General features: G+C 37.9%; 2 protein-coding genes across 2 annotated transcripts; one reads left to right on the top strand and one right to left on the bottom strand.

Annotated features, from left to right (window-relative positions):
- Nucleotides 1–3,329: 3,329 nt before the first annotated feature.
- LOC122073599 (pathogenesis-related thaumatin-like protein 3.5) lies at nucleotides 3,330–4,537 on the top strand. The gene is made up of 2 exons (XM_042638195.1): nucleotides 3,330–3,573; nucleotides 3,664–4,537. The coding sequence occupies exons 1-2, from the start codon at nucleotides 3,519–3,521 to the stop codon at nucleotides 4,344–4,346; spliced, it is 738 nt and encodes a 245-aa protein (XP_042494129.1). The 5' UTR covers nucleotides 3,330–3,518; the 3' UTR covers nucleotides 4,347–4,537.
- Nucleotides 4,538–6,721: 2,184 nt separating this feature from the next.
- On the bottom strand, nucleotides 6,722–16,465 carry LOC122073598. Its single transcript, XM_042638194.1, has 17 exons — nucleotides 16,044–16,465; nucleotides 14,657–15,013; nucleotides 14,426–14,566; nucleotides 13,747–13,879; nucleotides 13,511–13,624; nucleotides 13,355–13,428; nucleotides 13,200–13,274; nucleotides 11,526–11,618; nucleotides 11,270–11,330; nucleotides 10,534–10,866; nucleotides 9,847–9,973; nucleotides 9,675–9,774; nucleotides 9,347–9,416; nucleotides 9,086–9,238; nucleotides 8,683–8,778; nucleotides 7,587–7,903; nucleotides 6,722–7,231 (listed from the first exon to the last, which is right to left on the bottom strand). The coding sequence occupies exons 1-17, from the start codon at nucleotides 16,128–16,130 to the stop codon at nucleotides 7,019–7,021; spliced, it is 2,544 nt and encodes an 847-aa protein (XP_042494128.1). The 5' UTR covers nucleotides 16,131–16,465; the 3' UTR covers nucleotides 6,722–7,018.
- Nucleotides 16,466–19,024: the final 2,559 nt, after the last annotated feature.

Here is a 19,024-nt window from a genome sequence, read left to right on the forward strand (position 1 = left end):
AGGGACTAAGTTCTGCTTTTGACTAGTTCTCGGTATTTTAACTGCTGTGGTTAGCATTATGAGTGAAACTTTGTAATCAGTATATAGTGCTGATAGAAAGCTCTAACACTCGTACAACATAATCCTGAGAAATTGTTTAGAATAATTTTTTTGTGGCGAGAAGATTCCCACTGCCAGTATGCAGATCAACATTTGCACACCCCTTAACATTTCACTATTCTTCCAAATCAGTGAAATGTCTAAAATAACCCTCCCTATTGGAAGGTTTGAAAGGGGGAACCAGACGTCACATCATAAAACAGGCGTTGGAAGGAATCCTCTCGGAAAAAAATCGTCTGCAATTCTGATCTCGTACAATTTCGTGAAATACCACCTTCAGGGGGTGACACGTGTATTGATACCAATGCAATGGTCCAAATCTGATTTAAATGCCTTTTCACTGATTTAATGTTTTATTAGTTGTACCAGATCTGGACCATTGTATTGGTATCAATACACGTGTCACCGCCTGAATGTGGTATTGCACGGAATTGTACGAGATCAGAATTGCAGACGATTTCCACCCAATCCTCTCCCTTCTTTATTCAGTTGTTTCATTCCCTGACTAACCAAGGCTTAATTGTTGGCCATGACTTATGAGGTATCTGAGAAAAACTCTGCGCATGTTCTGTTCTGAAATATTCTTTTCTTGCCAAAATCATGGCTGGTTGAATTTTTTTGCTTTTAGGGGTGGCTCGATATTTTGTAGCCCAAGGCTTAATAGGTATTTTCCATTGGGCAACCACAATATTGGCCACTGATAACTAGATCAAACTTTGTCTTCCACTTTGCTTTAAGTTTTTGGATGACTTGACATGACTTTCTGTATATGTGGACTAGGGGCTTTCTTATGTCAGAAATTGATACCCAGTAAAAATGTAGAAAGGTTCCAGATGGTTTGGGGATTGGAGGGGCTCAAATTACGCATTACTTTTTTAAGTATGAAAATTTCATTTTCTTTCCATTTAATTTTCCTTGCAATTAACATAGCCAAAGTTTTCCTTTCAGGATTCTGCAAAACATAATCCGACTAAGTTTTCCTTCACCATTAGACATTATTGGTGATGTGACCTCATGATTGGAATCTAATGTTATGAATGCACTCGAACTTTGGCACGATTATTTACAAAGTTGAAATTATCCCTCCCTACTAGGGTAGGGAGATACCATCATGCAATAAGGAAAACTCAGTCCAACCTTTCATGTCGAATCTTGAGATTTCAAATAGAAGGAATTACATGAATCCATAAGAGACAAAAATTCTTCGACTCTAAAGCAATGAAGAACCTTCTTCCTCCCCTTCTTCCAAGAGGTGAGGTCATAAAGCAATGTAGTTCATCAGGCAATATAGTCAAGTGTGTTAGGTTGGAACGATGAGGGATCATGCTTAATCTGAGAATCCATGGGTAGAAACACCAAGGAAGATAACAAAATGTGCAAGTAAAGCCAGCTTTTCGCGTATTAGGTTAGATTAGGTTCCATGTACAGAGGGAAATGACTCGTTCAGACGAATGACAGTATCAAAAAGCATGAAACCTAAATAAAAGTTATCTTTTTATTGAAGCCGTTAACCTAATATGACATAATCCCCCACCGCCCACCACGCCCCCACGCCCCCACCCCGCCACCCAAAATGGGAGTGGGGAGGGTGGTGGTCCCGGGTTCCTCGGTTTGGATAGGGATGTAAATGGATCAAATTTGGATCGGATATGTTTGGATTCAGATATTTCTAGATCGGATACAACTATCCCTAAACAAATACGGATGCGGCTTGAATCTGGATTTTTAACTATCTATTTACTTTATTTGTGTAATCTGGACCTTCTTCCCCCTAATGATTATAATTTACTCTTAATTCATCTTTGTAAGTTATTTTTAACTATTTCCTCATTTCTAGAACCTGTTTAAACTTCAAGAACCCTCAAAAGCATTAATTGATTATTTAATTGGATTGGATAATTATTTTCTGAATAAATCATATTTCAATCTGAATATCCTTTAATCGGATACGAATACCCCTATATGAAACAATGCGAATTCAAATTCAGATTTCAACTATCCATTTACATCTCTAAGTTTGGATGCCATTGGTGTTGGCTTGAAGTGTTGAACCACTTTCAAGCTACTTATCCTAAACTAAATAGTCAATAAGTTAGAGATGTAAATGGATAGTCGAAATCCGAATTCGTATTTGTTTAGGGGTATCCGTATCCGGATTAAAATCCAATTATCTGAAAAATAATTATCCTATCCAATTAAAATCAATTAATGATTTTGAGGGTTCTTGAAGTTTAAACAGGTTCTAAAGAATGAGAAAAAGAGTTAAAACAACTTAGAAAGATGGATTAAGAGCAAATTATATTCATTGGGGGAAGGAAGGTCCAGATTACATAAGTCAGAGAGTAAACGGATAGTTGAAAATCTGAATTTGATCTACATCCGTATTCGTTTAAAGATATCCATATCCGATCATGAAATATCGGGATCCGAATACATCTGATCCATTTACATTCTTACAATAAGTCATATCCTTAGTTGAACCACAGATGGCTAAGATAATAGGGTCAAACTATTTACTTTTTTCTTTTTTTTGCTAAAACTATTTACTAGAAGAGTCGTAGGTCGTCAATCTAATACTTCATTTTTTTTTTTTTTGGTAGAAGGTCGTCGATCTAATACCATCACAGAAAAATTCACCTAAATGGTTTTGATGGGTATGGTAAGTCTAACCAACTTATGAACGTGTGAGGAGTGGCCTGTTAAGGAAGCTTCGGTGACAGAAGATGGTGTTGTACTCTTGCATGACACGTAATGTTACAGTAACCCTAACTACTAGGGTAGTTTTTAGTTACCGATTATGAATTATTACTTACTCTTCAATGGAGGTGCAAGTTTAACCATGTCAACCCAGACCTAACCTTGTCCGTCCGAACATGGCCTGAGTAGGATTTTCAAAATTTTTGAGGGTCAGCCTGGTCCTAACAGCAAAACCAAATCAAGGTCAGGAGCGCCCCAACAAGACCAATCAGAGCGGACTTAAGCTGGGCTCAGACTGACAAGGTTGGTTCTCCAGGCTAGGAGTGGCTTAGGCTAAGTTAAAGGGATCTGGGTTTGGATTGGGGTTTTGAAAAGGTTGGCCCAACTACTCTCCTGGCCACGATTCACGATCGCAAAGACACGAACACTGTTAAGAGGATGATTGGTAAAAAAAAATCTAACCGCAAGTCCTGGAGTCTTTGGATGATAGATCAGAAAAATATCTTCATCAACTTGTCGTTGAGCCCAAAAATGTAATTAACTTTGCAAAACAAGAACCATCTGAAAAGGCCAAGGCTCTGTAGTAGTATATAAGAGGGAACTCAAGCTACGTATACATATAACTTCCACGTTGCCAGCCACAACCACTCCTTTTATCTTCTACAGATAGTTCTACTTGTCCTTCTTCCTCTTCGATCTACTTCAGATTTCAGAGAAAACTAATGGCGTTCTGGAGAAACTTGAGTACCCTTCTCCTACCACTCCTCTTACTAGTAGGTAAGAGACAAACAAAACACATTTCTTTCTGGTTTTTGTTAATGGGCTCTCAACAAAAATGAAATTAATTTTCGTTTATTTCTGTTGCAGGGAAGACTATGTCGGCCACAGTGTTCACACTCCAAAACTCATGTAACTACACCGTCTGGCCGGGAACTTTATCAGGTGATGGCGGCGCCTTACTGGGTAACGGAGGTTTTCCTTTGCCACCAGGTACGTCAGTGCAGCTCACTGCACAACCCGGTTGGTCTGGTCGATTCTGGGCCCGAACCGGATGCAACTTCGACGATTCAGGCAACGGTCATTGCACCACCGGTGATTGCGGCGGACTTAAGTGCACCGGGGGCGGCGCACCACCTGTGACGCTGGCAGAGTTCACCATCGGAAGCGGCAACAACCAACAGGATTTCTACGACGTGAGTCTCGTCGACGGTTACAATGAGGGTATGGGAGTGAAGCCTTCCGGTGGCACCGGCTCGTGTCAGTACGCAGGTTGTGTTGACGACCTGAATACCAACTGTCCGGCCGAGCTGCAGGTGACGGAGTCGGGGGCGGTTGTGGCATGTAAGAGCGCGTGCGATGCGTTCAACTCGCCGGAGTATTGTTGCACCGGGGCCCACTCCACTCCGCAGACGTGCTCTCCTACGCGTTACTCTCAATTGTTCAAGAGCGCGTGCCCGACGGCTTATAGCTACGCTTACGATGATGCGTCTAGTACCTGTACCTGCAACGGCTCTGATTACTTAATCACCTTCTGCCCTACCGGATCATGAATTCGTGATCACTCCATGGGCGCGTAGAATTCGCTGAGGTTTCTTTGTTCTCTTTTGTTTTTATTTTCAATCTATTTATTAGAATGTTCTCATTATTTAGTGGGGATTTAATTCTGGCTGGATTTCTAATAGTCGTTTATTTATTGTAAATTCCATTGAAACAAACAGAGTTATAAATGAGAGTTTGGTTACAGAAGAGTCTATTATTACGTGTGGTATGTATTATATATTCTAAGAAATCATACCAAATGCAACTTTCATTTCAAAAAATCCTGTTATATAATTTTAAGCTGTCTCAAAGTATAGCTATATAGTTCAATCTCTTTAACCATAATTTAGAGTTTAGATCTTATCAAGTGTGGTGTCCAGGATTAGTGGGTCCCACAAATGTTTGAGAAGATAAAATGACAAATATATGTTAAATAAATAATTGATCCAGATATATAAGATTGAGTGGAAGATTAATGTTGCAATTGGTCAAATTTCTTGGAATGCATTCTGAGAATGCAGACCAAAGGCAACCTATGTCTAACAAAAAAGCATAGTTCTAGATACCAACTATATATTTTTGGTGTTTTCCACCTAATGGAAGAAAATAATTTTTGGCAATGTTTAATCACAAGGTTTAAAAACTTGAAATCAGGTACATGATTCATCATCTTCTCTTGTGATTCCTATTCCAATTTGAAATAGTTCCAAAATTGGCTGAGAATAGTTGTAAATTGTAACTAGGTCAGAATCGACTGAACTTGCCTAGACTGTCTTACTCGGTTGGACTCAATAAACATAGAATCAAGGTTGATCTAAATCGGCAGTTGGTTAATTTGAGTTATTGATCAATTTCAATGTGACTTTCAAAACCTTACTAATTATAAGAATTTTAAAAAATTGAAAAAAGAAAGGCTCCCTGGTCTGGGTCTATACCTGACGTGACGACCAATGAGGATAGATACATGGGCATCAACAACGATTGGATTTTTATATTTCTGTTGACTTTTATCAAAGCTTCAATCAGACAGCCAATTCTACCAAAAAAAAAAAAAATCAGACAGCCAATGGCCTAACACGTATGAGGTACCATTACGTCTGCCCTAAACAAACACTTTAATTGGATTCTTGATTGATCTATGAATTGGTTTCTCAATTCAACGAAGTTGGTAATGGAAACTCATGATAAACAATTACAAGGTCATCATGATGTGGACATGCCCACACCGATTGGTCTAACCTAGGTATTCAAAAAATAAAAAAAAGATTCTCTCCAATTAATTAGGTATTCAATTAGTGATCCAAAGGTTAAGAGGACGGATCCGAGGTCTTTCTAGCTCATTGGATCACTAATTGGGCAGCCGATTAATTGGAAAAGAGCCAAATTCTCAAAAAAGGTCAAACTAATTAAATCATAAATCATGGCGAAAAATCAGATCGTGTTAAATAAAGTGGATAGCTCATGCAATAACTATTAGTTGGGATTCTGGTTAAAAGTGTAAGCTTTTAGATTGAAATGGGCCAAAAGGTTAATAAAAACACATTCAAAGTCCCAAAGAAAGGATCATACCTCTATACCTTCTAACATCTCAGCCTATTCCATCGATTTTCACTTATGATCCAACTCGGAGCAATGTGTGAGAATGATAATTCCTAATCCTCCCTAGAAGAACTTTTAGTTTCAATATTGAACCAAGTTTCCTTTCACATTTGGATAAAGAAGAGTTTGTTCATCACTGATGATGTTGTAGAAATGAAAATCTACATATGATAGCAGAAAATGAAAAAACAATTACACAATGCAAAGATATACTTGGTTTGCCTATGTCTACCTTCACATAGAGATAAGAACAGTTTTAATAGCAATGGAAAAAGAGTTACAAGCTTTCTTCCTCACGGTTCTATGCATTTACAAAGAATTCTCAATAACCCTAATAACCACCCATAGTAACAATTAAAAGGAAACAAAGAGACAAACAAGACATCAAAGGATTGACCCTATGATCGAACTCTTGTGTCGTCAACTCCCAGCTCCCATTGCCCTGGATAAAAAAATTATCTTTCCTATGTTCATCAAAGGTTTCAGATCTCCATGGTGAGGAGATTTTTTCTTCATCATGATTGAAGAGGAATTGGTCTCCCAATATTTTAGGCTTTTGAGGTTTATTGAAATTGATCATATAGTTGGCAGCTTGGTGGGCAACAACATTACGCATATTTAAACCACTGTCAGAATCAAACACTCCATGGACAGAAGATAACCCATGCATATTGAGAAGCCTAAGTGTAATCTTAACAATAAGTTGCATAAGGGATTACTGTTCCCCATCTTCTTAATTTCTATTTGGAACCAATGAAAAGAAAAATCACAATGATGGAACCAAATCTTCAAAAAGCCCTTGAGATTTTCATTCTCAATTCCGGAAGAACAATTTTTTTCTTCTTCCTCTTTTTCAACTTTCGTTACAATTTCTACCGTCTGGACTTCACTTTCAAAGCCCAAACTCCATACAAATACCACCCAATCCTTCTTCAAGGATTTCACTTTTTGCAGGGTGGAAGGAACCTACCTACTTGTGGTGAACGCACGTCGTCACCTTTCCTAAGATTAAACCCTTCGGAAAAATTACAGAAGACAGACAAATACAGAGGCTATATTTTACAGATTTCTCTAAACACTTGTGCTATGAGGAATAGAAGTTCCGGAAGCGACGCAGCCACCATGGTCTCATCTCACCAAAGCCAGTGCACTGCCCATCACCTTCCTCCTCACTGCTGAAGAGAGTCTGGTCTGTGCAGTCAAGACATGCTCCACAGGCTGCATTGTATGAACGGCATGCTGAATGGCATACCCGAAGCCTGTTGTCCCCGTCTTTGTCGCACTTTTGTATGGAAATCTGCCAATTCAAAGACCCAACCGTATTATAACACTACTTCTGACATTTTCATCAATCAGTAGTAAGAAAGAAAGTCATTGTTGTGGTTCACAACAGCGTGCAAGAAGTAGAGCACTGCTTGGCATCACTGTCGAAAGCGCATGTTTCAAATCATCCCATCAGTAGATTTCTATTTTGGAGACAACTAATAAGACAGCCATGATAAGTTGGCAGAATTCAGGGGATCTGGTGCACGCACCCCCAATGCGCTGCTTGACCCATGCAAATGCAACGAAATCTAGGATTTCCTGTAAGATTCACCATACTACAAGAGGGGGGGGGGGGATAAGAAAAGGAATACAATATGAAAACTCACCCAGCATGCTAGCCGCTTTGCAGCTGCAGCACAGTAACCATTGTCTAGGATGCTAAATAATGTCCGACTGCCAGGAATCAATCTATTGTAGTTGGGCATGACCACAGCAGCTTCTAGCTGTTGCAATATGCTCGGTTCACTAGGAGCACAGTGTTGCCCCATGGCGTCTCTTTCCAGAACGTCCCTGCAAACTGAAAGACTCGGAAGGAGCTTGGAGCTATTCTGGCAGGTATAGCCCGCATAGTCAGAGCAACGGAACTCGCAAATTCCATTATCACAGACACCACCATGCAGACTGCACTGTTCATCACAAACGGCTGCATATCATGCAAAGGCACCGTCAAGCACTTCCCATCATTTCCATTGGATATTTGATCTAATGTTTTACCCAAAAACAGTATATGGTAATTTACAATGTAAATGGCATTTGTATCTTCAAATACTTCAAATTAATATCTTATCATGTACTGAATACCGATATAATAATTCTACAAGTATTGCAGAGAAAATCCAATTAATTTAAAAAATGTAACACAATTTATTTAAAATATGTAACACATGCATGTCTAGTTATTGCTATTGGATTCAAAATATAGTTTCAGGGAAGTTTTGAAAAATGTTTTTATATCAGGGAAGTTTTAAAAAATGTTTTTATATCATAAATGAAAATTGAAGTGTTCCGTAAGGATTCAATTATTCTGCATGTGCTTGACCAAGTCACTTGTACTACCTTACACATCTTATTTCCAGTTTAGGGGTGTTTCATATGACAGGGAGATCATATTTGCATGCATCTGCTGCATGTTATATTGAAATTTTTTTTCTAAGTTCTACTAAAAAGAAATATATATTTTTAGCGCAACATGCAATATAAATGGTTCACAACATCCATCATCATCGTCGTCACAAATATTAAAGACTAGTAGTTGATCTCAATGTGTGTACACAAGGTATGGTTCCTACTTTGAAGTGCCCAGAAAGGTTCTCATCTATTCATGGAATAAACATTAATTTGACTGGAGTGAACATTTTTTGTATTACAAAACAATAGAACTTAGTATGCAGAGACCAGCATAATCTTTCAAAGGACAATTACCTGTTGAGCAGTCAATGCCAGTATGCCCCTTTTGACATTCACAGATTCCATTAGGGAGACACTTTCCATGCTTGCCACAATTATTTGGGCAGGAGCCTGCAAATACCAGTAAATGTCAGGTCTCAAATAAAATTAACAGATGCAACAACAATGCCAGAGGTCCATGTTGTTTGTGAGTCCAAAGTAAATATTGTAAGGGAATCGCGTCTAGAAAAGGATAGCTGTAAATTCAGAAATGAGTAAACTTTCACGATTCAGAACCATTTCAGAAAACTTCTTTGGTACGCAAACTGGGTAGAGAGAAAGTGAAGATACAGTTCCATGTCGTTGCATGTTTTGTAAATAATTTGAGATTTTGGTCAAAGAGCAATCCAAAGTAAAGGGAAAGATGTATAGGCCTCACGTTCCCTACAGTCATGACCATGGAATCCTAGAAAGCAGTGGCATTTTCCTTCAATGCAATCTCCATTGAAATTACATGAACTGGGACATTGACCAGGTACAGGCACCCGCACAGTGTTACAGAGTTCGTGGTAAGCAGGGCAGATCAGTTCACCTGAAGATAGGAACAGATAGAAGCTACTAAGATCAACAATGAAAACAACTGGCATTTCATATTTTCAGTGATTTACCACATAAAGTGCCAATAGGACAGCATATTTACCGTTGAACCCAGGAAACTGAACTGGTCCACCAGCCTCAGGGCACACTTTCCACACACGATCAACAGCAACCTAAAAGAACAAATAGAAAAACATCACTTAAGAAGGGAGACAGACAACAAGCAAAATTGAACAATTAAGAATCACAAGTTGTCTAATCATTCAGTATCTGCCAGAGGAATGAAATAATTATTTAATATAATTTCTTCACGACGGTGCACATTCATGCTTATGACCCAAAAATGACCCTTCCAGCACATAAGATTTAGATCCACTTAACATTTGCTATGAAGGAATATATGACAAAAGCAAATACAAACATATTTATACCTCTAATGAATTGTTTACACATCTATGCTGATAACAACCATTTCCTTGGGTCATTGATCCTCGGACGAAGCCAGTTCGCACCAAAGATGAAGCCATGCACCTATATGTTCAAACACGTAAGTCGCTGCCACGTGTCAAGTGTTTCTTATGAATTTTCAAGAGCACAACTCACCGGGAGCTACTTCCCCGCACTTCACCCAACATTCTGTCGGGAGACCGTGCACTATTTGTGTCTGTACATGACCCATCAGAGTACGCCACAAAATAGGTACAATAATCAGCCAATGAGGACTGCCCACCTGCAGTGACCAGAGACAGGTAGTTAACAATAAGTCAAAAGATATGACCCTAATATATCCAGCCACTAATAGTTAATGATTTTAGGCAGTATTTGTGATTGTCTATGAATACATGTAAAATTTTCAGAGATAAACCAATCTAAGGTATCATAGATAGTAATTACCACCCACGAATATAATATTAAGATTTTAGGTCCTGTGCATTGGAGGTTCAGCACAAGAGTGATGGTTCACATTTTAGAATGTGACCGATCATTTTTCATAATCTGAGATCTAGATTGGTGGATTCCACCAAATGCTTGGTCCTGGAAAATCATGCACGCCATGTTTCCTGAGAGTCAGTCCTAGTAATCACTTTATATGGCATAGGACAATTCAAGGAGAATCCACATTTACAACCAGATCTGAGATGCCACTCTGATGGAATAACTAATGCTCTTAGGTACCAATCACAGGTTTTGCAGAACAAATGTCCTGAGCAGTATATGGTAGAAGAGACGAAAGATCCATTATCATCACCAAAAGTGAAAGTGGAAAAACAAAAATGCAAAAGGGCACACCTTTGTTAGCTTGAGGAAAGTAGCGAGCCCATTGAGGTAGGTCTCCGTTATAACTTACAATTGGGCAATACCCTTCAGCTTCCCTGTTATAAGTACAGCCTGACAATTGTGTTGTGTTACAATGATACGCCCCCTTCCACTGATTGCAGGGAGAGGTAACAAATTCTGTCCCTTGGTTGCGACCCCAATTGAGACTGTCTGAGACACTATAGTTAGCCTGGTACCATCCACTATCCTCTAACAAAGCCAATGTCATTTTTGAAACTACTGATCTTGTATCAACTGAACCTGTCATAATTTCATTCATCATAAGCCTTTTCTCCCAGTGTGATCCTGCAGGCAAATTTAGCATGCATTCGTCATTAAGAACATATATATGATCCAAGATTTACATAAGAACCCAATGTCCTTGAGCTCAACCAGCAGTTACAACTCCATGAACTAAGCAGAATGTATATGATGGAAAACACAATTGTCCTTACTGCTAAAATTATAGTGCAATATCTTTTACAAGGAATACACACTCCGTGTTCTACTTATGCTTCCATTTTAGTTAGAAGTTTCTAAATTTTCAATGCAACACTTAATGTTGTCGACTGCATGTCTGCATCTGTCCCATACAATACTATACAATTTTAGAAGTCACCATGTTCTCCGGTACCATCATCTAAGTTTTAAAGGCACACTTTTCTTGCCAGCAAAGATATATAGAGCAGAATAATGAAAAAGGAGGTACCTGATGTGCCACGACCTCCTCCATCCTCCAATTCTAAACCAGTAAAATTCTCAGAGAAGGCCTGCCCATTATAGACTATCAGTTTTAATCTTTTAGACCCCAAATCAACCCCACTCCCAACTCCATCCAATTAAAAGAAGAAATACAAGAGAGAGAGAGAGAGAGAACTAAATTGTGAAATATCTGCTTGAGACTTTTTTTTTTTATAAACTGCTTGAGGCATTTCTTTTCTACCTTTCGAAAGTTCAGTACTTACTCCGTAATGAGATCGTGCATGCATGACAACACGTGGAAGCACCACACGAGTCACCATTCGCCCCAACTTCTCATCCATGGCTTGTACAGTAACCTGCAAATAGAATATGAAAACACAAGGTGAGAGGCCCTAAATTTCCAAGCCACATCGCAACTCCAGAAACACCAACTTCCATTCATCAAGATAACCAACAATGGGCATATTGAATATCCATCTAGGGCTCCATTGTTGGACCATTTTGCAGGCATTCTCTAATTGTGTTGCAGATATTTTGGCTAAGAAGGCTGCTTCCGAGAGAGGGGTTAATTCTTGGAAGGATTGTCCTCTTTTCATTCAGCGTGAGATTCTATGGGATTCTAAAGGAAGACCCCATTATAAGTTTTCAAAATTTTTACTGGCTTTCCTTGCTGAGGGCTTTGCCGAAGGTGAGTTGTTAAGTCAATTTTTATTAAGTGATGCTGCTGACGGCTATGCCATAGGTGGATTCTCATGATCAGTGTCTGCTCATCTAGAATTGTCCAGAATTTCATAGTATATTTTCCTACTATTATAATTTAAATCATTTTTCTGATCGCGAGTAAGAAAAAAAAAAAATCAATATAGGGCGAGAAACAAACATTAATTAACTACCAAATCAGTATTCAACAACATCAAGAACCCTCCCACCAAACAGAAAACTGATGCACTAGAACATGTGGTCCAATAAAATAACTTCTATTTCCCTCGCCCCATTTGTCAGTATAACCGGCCACTCCAGAAGCCACTTCTTCACCAAACTGGTGCCAATAGACGATTCTAACAAGTTGCACTCTAATTGATACCCAAGAACTATGGACAGCAGGTATCACAAAAAATCTTTAGTCTCCCTGAATCAGCTCCCAAGTGCAGTTCTTTAGTGTTCTGGCTTCTCCAAGAGGTCGTAAACTAACTGAGTCCAGATATAAGTCAGCTACCAATGTAGCTGATGGATGAATTACAAGAGTTCCCACTTACTACATTGTCAAAAGTAGCCAACACCATCTTCTAGAGAAATATAAGGAGCGTAAGAATTGTGAACTTTACAGTTTTTAGGACAGCATAGCATTGACATATGTTAATTGTTTCATGAGAATAGTTCTAAGAATATGTGACCTTCACATCATTTAGCAATCTAGCCACAGTTTTGACTACAGTGCCTTTGACCAAGTTCACAGAATCAAAAGAAAATAGATCACTTACCAGTGGACTAACAGGACCATGATACATGTGTCAAAAGATAAATACAATTTGGCATCTCTAAACACCCCTTAGAAATTGTCTACACTGTGCTGGAATTTGGGTCCAAGCTTCACCATACAGCAGCTGTGACCGCACAGAATTGGATGGTCACGTAGTTCAATTTACGTTCATATGCAGAAGTAGGAAAAATAAACATGAAAAGAGCACAACTCTCTTCAGTGTTAAAGGTCTATCTGACCACATGGAATAAAATGATTTGGACTTGGGGCAAGTAAATGAAAGCATGAATTTCCAGTACATTGTTGGCAATAACTGACAAATACTGAAAGGTTTAGCAGAGGAAGAGAGAAAGCAAGATATGAGCCTCTTTATGGAAATTATTTTTGGGTGGTTGACAGGAAAATAATTATTAAAGAATGTGTCATACAAATGGCAATCTACTTTAAGTAATATTACCTCACTCCGCCTTCTTTTCCTCTCATCCCGAAAATGTGCAAAGGCATGAGGATCAAAGCCAAGAACATGCATGACCTGGAAGGAAATAAATAATTCCATAAGGCCAAAGATAGTGGCCACTGTAATGACTGAACCTTATTTATTTGATAACTAACCTCGTGTATAAGAGTAGCTGACAGTAATGTCTCTGCTTCAGCAGTCAAATGACGAGGAGCAACGTTCACATGACCTACACACCATGGTGTCATTAGTTTGGTAAGTATATATGTGAACCTAATAGAAATAATTTCAACCACCCCAAAAACAAATACCAGCAATTGCACGGCCCCACTGATCACGCTCACATGCCACTGCCCATGCCAGAGTATTGCCAGTTGTAGGCCTTGTAGTTACCAAAAGAACTAAATCTGCATCAGCTACACCCTCTACAAAAAGATGTGATTGGTTACTCACGTTTATATCAACCAAACAAGAAAGGAAGAAAGCCTTCAATTAAATGGTCTGCATCAGATGAACCATCAGACATGCACCGCCTACAGCAAATTACCTTCTACGTATTCACGTGGAAGCTGTACACCACCATCTTGTCCACATGCAGAATATCCACTCAACCGTAGATTCCCTTTCACAGGCTCAACAGCTAAGGCTCTTCTGAACCAGTCAGCCGTCTGCCCCAAAGCCTGTGTAAAGTTACTTCTAATTAGCACGTATTATGCTACTTGCAATAGAAACTAGCAAGTAATGCCTGATATGATACAGGGAGAAAAATCACTTACAAAAAAAAAAAAAAAAATTAGTCAAAAGGCTAAAAAGATACTTGATAAAAATAATAAATAACAAAAGGAATTAAAATTTTGAAAATTTTAAAAACTAACTACAGAGCAATGTGATGTAGATAAATCACAGGTGTAGCTTATTTTAGTGGAAATAAGACTTCGATTGCATATCATCACAATTCCTCTACCAAACATTTACATAGCTACACATGTATGAAGACGTTTCATCCATAGGTCAAATGTCCAATACAAAGAGATAGGTTTAAAACATGAGTCATTCTTGAGATTTTATGATTTATTTTTTTAGATTACTGATCAAAGTTGAGATTAGGACACATTTCAACCGAAGTAGGTGTAAATTTGAGATTTATCAAAGATGAAGCTAGCTGACATTATCTTTGAATGGTTTAAAAGTAAATTAACTAAATGCATCAGAATAAGGAACCAGACCTTACGAAGACGATGCTTCTTGTCCTCTCCAGAAATATCTTCCATGGTGCAGTTATACCAACAGTCCCCAAAAATCGGAGGATCTCCATGAGGATTGCAAGCAGGAGTTCCAAGAACAGAAGTCACAGGTGGCTCCCCTAGCTGAAAAGGAGGGCATAAAAAATCAACATAAGAAAATCACTATAGCCATGTACCAGCAGCAAAATTACATTTGGCGAATTCGTCACACACCTTTACTATCCCTCCAACACTTCGACAATCTCTATCAGGTGAGTGGCCCACAGCGTCATAATTCAAATATATTCTAATTGGCTGCCTTGCATCCTTTTGCAACTCTAGTGGTTTTGATACTCCAAGCAATGCCCTTCCCTTACGTTGAAGATGTCTCGAGTGACCAGGCAACCCATAAGCTTGTGGAGTGACTGAATACTCATTGCGACCGGGTCGCCTCCTCTGTTCAAGTATCTGATCATGAATGCATGAATGTGAGAGAACTTCCTTATTACCCCTTTCAAGTCCTTGCCCTTGCAGCTGGTTCACTTGGGAATTAGCATTGGCACCTTCAGTCCAAACCAGGAACAGTAATATCTGAATTGCAAGAGGACAACACAATAATTAAAATAATTAACTTCAACATTTTGTTCTTTTGGGGGTTGAGGTTGCTCTGAACAAACAATCTCCTCACACAACAGGAACAGATAAGCATAAAAAAATGCTTAGTGAAAGGTATATTTCTCTCTGGACCGATAAAACCAAGTAAACACTACAGGTAATTACAATTTCCTTTCATGTGATTGCTAGCTAGAAATCATAGAAAATCTGCAAAATCAATCAATTATCAATAAGCCTTCTGTAGAACCCAGCATAAACCGGTTGAAATACCAAAGTACATTCACGAATTATTAATTCATTGCCCTTACTGCCTCATACCAAACCCGCAATTCTACAGACATCCTCTTGGACCTTTCCCAGTGACTTAATTTGAACTCCAAGCAACCAAACACCATCCACAACAACAGAAAATTTGGTTTCATTTGTCAACTAAATCAAACTGTTGCCGCAGATACAAGCTAAAATTTTGAAAAGTTAACAAAAAAAAGAAAATCACCAAAAAAACTTTAAAAATCGCTGAAAAGCTTCGAAGCCCCCAAAAAACCCAGAAGCATCAGTGTAGACAGAAAATATTCCAAATCGTCCAATAAATATAAGAAACTCTTGAATACATTTTCAACTTTGCACAGTTCTATCATCACAATCTAAAGACAGTCCCAGACTCCCAGCACTTCATAGCTGGGTCCCCCAAAATCCGCATAGCTAAGGACATTCTCAAAACAATAACTACTCGGCACCCCTCTCTCACCCTCCAGCAGAAACCCAAAAAGGAAAACCCTTCAAATCTAAAACCCAGAAACTGAAAAATAGGTACTGAAAAAGCCCCTACAGCTCCTTTATTATTATTATTTTTTTTGGGGGGGGGTGGTGTATGTGTGTGTGTTAGGAGAGGCGGAGGATCCCGAACAATTGAACGAATGCTCTAAATCTCCATGATTAACAGCAACCACCACTGCAACGCCAAAATTCATGACAATAGAAGTACGAAGAAAACAGTAAAACCTACCTCGTAAAGAAGCGCTGCTAACAGAAAGGAGGTCTGAAATCTCGATTGCGACGTAGCCGGAGATCTCCGCAAGGCCTTCACCTCCATCAAACGATGCGTGAGTCAATAACCCTCTAATTACCCCTTCCATCAAACCACCAGCGATTTCCCGATCGGATCCCACTCCCCGTATAATCGCTGGTTTCTCAGCATTTCTAACTTCCAACAGAGACGAACCTTCCCCACTCTCTCTTCTTCTTCTTCTATTGAAAACCGGCGTCTTTCAGGAGCCAAAAATGAGAAAAAAAATGGCGCACACTGCTCTTGATTACTTGGATCGACTCTGTAAACTAAACCCAACTGATTACCTCAGCGATTTGAAGAAATTTTCAGTCCAAAATACAGAAATCAGTGAAGATGTGAAGAAGAAAAGAAGCACACACAAGGGGAAAATATAGAACATCGATGTGGTTAAAAATTGAAGTCTGCTATTGTTTCTAACTAACCTTCTTTATTGTTGTAATTACAAAATATGCCACCATATCAACCATCTCTCCTTTTCACCCTCAAAAATAGAATTATAAAATAAATGAAACGAATTAGGTAAAATAATTTCTCTAAAACTATGTTCTTTTTTTGTGATTAATTAATAATTAATAATGTCTCCATTGAATCTAATGAATGATATCTGTTAGAAGATGTGGTTATTAATTGAAAATGAATTTCAAAAGGCATGTTTAGTGTCCAGAGACAAGCATTTGTAGTAGAACTCTCTCTTGATCTTTTTGACTTAACAATGCTAGGCTAATGAATGTATGGAAGGGAATGCATTAGGGTTCGTCTACAAAGGGTCCACGTGGTCAGAGAGGAAAGAGAATATTGAAAAGTGTAAAAGGGGATCATGCACTATGCACATCATTTTATATTTCTTGTGATTTTTAATGAATACAATGATCAAGATATAAATACAAGTCTAAAAAATAGATAAGAAAAAAAAGAACTCTTACATTTTGAAGGGTTAAATCTTAAAATGCCTGAAATCCTATGGCAAATTAATATGTAATGAAAGTACACTCTTCTTGAGATTTGTTATGACCCTTAGATAATAATAATAATAAAAAAATGCTATTTACTAATGAAAAAAAGATATGGAAGAGAGGTGCACAGGATTTGGAGTGATACGGAAGCTTTAGAATCCTAAATAAACCCTAACAATATTTTGAAGTGGACTTGGGTCACTATTCTTCTTAGAACTAAGTTGGACAATTTCTTATTTAATCCAATCTTTTGTGTAAAAAAGTAACAATAATATGGTTAAGTATTTAGCCTATTAGGATAGTAGGAAGAACTAGAATCACAAATAGGCAAAACTTTTATGACCTATTAATAGATATGTAAATGTAAATGTAAAAATAAAAAAATAATAAAAAATAAAAAATAAAGAAGAAGAAGAAGAAGAAGAAGAAGAAGAAGAAGAAGATTGTCACCATGCTATTTTGTAGATTCAGATTTTTTCGTATGTTCTTTCACATCTCATAAATGGATTCTATACTCTTTCTTCTTATTAAAACACCTCTTATTAGACAATTTGAATTCTTACTCCTTTATTCAGGTGAAATTTCACTCTAACCGATCAAGTGTCATTTTCTATTAAGAGAGTTTTCTGTTGATAATAAATATGATAGTACCAAACAATGATAAGAAATTAACCCATGACAAATAAGAATATACACTGGCATGACTATGATATGGAGAATTGCAATAGATGTAAAGAACGAATAAAAGTGGTGATCTTTTATTTATAACCGAGTTTTCTTTCACCCATATTAAAGAGAGAATCTCTTCCTTTTTTTTTTTTTTTTACTAAAAAATGCGAGATGGAATAGCCAAGGATAATCCAAACCTTCATCTTGAATAGGGGCAGAATAATTGTCACCCTCTATTGACTTTGAAAGGAATACTTTTTGCTTCATTAAAAAAAAATAATAAAAAAAAATTGTTAGACCTCTTCTTCTACGATGATGTGACCTTATGATTGAACTAGTGAATGATAAGTTCCATTTTTAAATTATTGTCTTGTATTGTTCATGGTTGAAACCACCCATTCTCCAACCAATTCAAAGATCAAATTTGTGACTTAAGAAGTTCTCCCTTTATCCCCATCAATTCAAGGGTTAGAGATTGTGAATTAAGTCCTCTTCACTGTTGATGAAAGAAAGTTCCATCATTCATTTTCCAAAATGGGAAAACAATTGCGGCCCTGGCGGGTGATTCACCTCACTCGCCTCACCTAACCCGATCATGTTAATGAAAATAATGGGGGTATTTAATGATGTTTTTGTAATAATCTTTATGGAGAATGTTTCCTACTTTGGGTGTAGCATTGGCTAGCACCCTTCTTTCTATCTCATTCATCCTCTATTAAATGACCTCTCTGCCCCAATTGATTGAACCGATAGCGGGGCGTTCGTAGTATCTCGCCGGGCAGAAAACATCCTCCCTAATCTTCTTTCCACTCGTTGGCCTAATTACCCACAAGATTCCATTTATCCCTATTTGATTTGTGTGGTTGAGCTACCAGGTGACCTAATCATTGAATTGGGGAATTGCGTGAGGAATTAAAATTAAAACATGAAACTTGAAAGCGAAATCACCAAAGTGGCATGGAATTATAACATTCATTTGATTGTAATGAATGAACCCTTTTGTGTTCAACACCTACAAATAGTTCAGTTGAACAGATACAACTAATTTTATTCAAAAAAACATAAAATAAGAAGTTTGTTATGATCTGTTTGAAGAGGAAAGATGATTTGACATCTTCAATTAATTTGAATTAGGAGAAATAATTTTATGATCTGTGGGCCAACCTAAAATTGGTTGGTTAATATAAGGATAATAGCTATCTAATGGATAATTTTTTTTTTCGTTTAATAACAAGGAATGCTAATCACATTCTTAATCAGATTGCGTATGGAAACTATTAAAATTTTGTTTTGAGA

This window comes from Macadamia integrifolia, chromosome 3 (assembly GCF_013358625.1).
Source record: "Macadamia integrifolia cultivar HAES 741 chromosome 3, SCU_Mint_v3, whole genome shotgun sequence".
Lineage (NCBI taxonomy): Eukaryota > Viridiplantae > Streptophyta > Magnoliopsida > Proteales > Proteaceae > Macadamia > Macadamia integrifolia.

Excerpts from the sequence above, each read along its gene's own strand:
- LOC122073598 (XM_042638194.1), bottom strand. The coding sequence starts at position 16,130 with ATGGAGGTGAAGGCCTTGCGGAGATCTCCGGCTACGTCGCAATCGAGA. Across the intron at positions 13,625-13,746 it reads TCCACGTGAATACGTAGAAG|AGGGTGTAGCTGATGCAGAT; the intron begins GTAATTTGCTGT and ends ATCTTTTTGTAG. Across the intron at positions 9,775-9,846 it reads GTGCGGGGAAGTAGCTCCCG|GTGCATGGCTTCATCTTTGG; the intron begins GTGAGTTGTGCT and ends TTGAACATATAG.
- LOC122073599 (XM_042638195.1), top strand. The coding sequence starts at position 3,519 with ATGGCGTTCTGGAGAAACTTGAGTACCCTTCTCCTACCACTCCTCTTA. Across the intron at positions 3,574-3,663 it reads ACCACTCCTCTTACTAGTAG|GGAAGACTATGTCGGCCACA; the intron begins GTAAGAGACAAA and ends TTTCTGTTGCAG.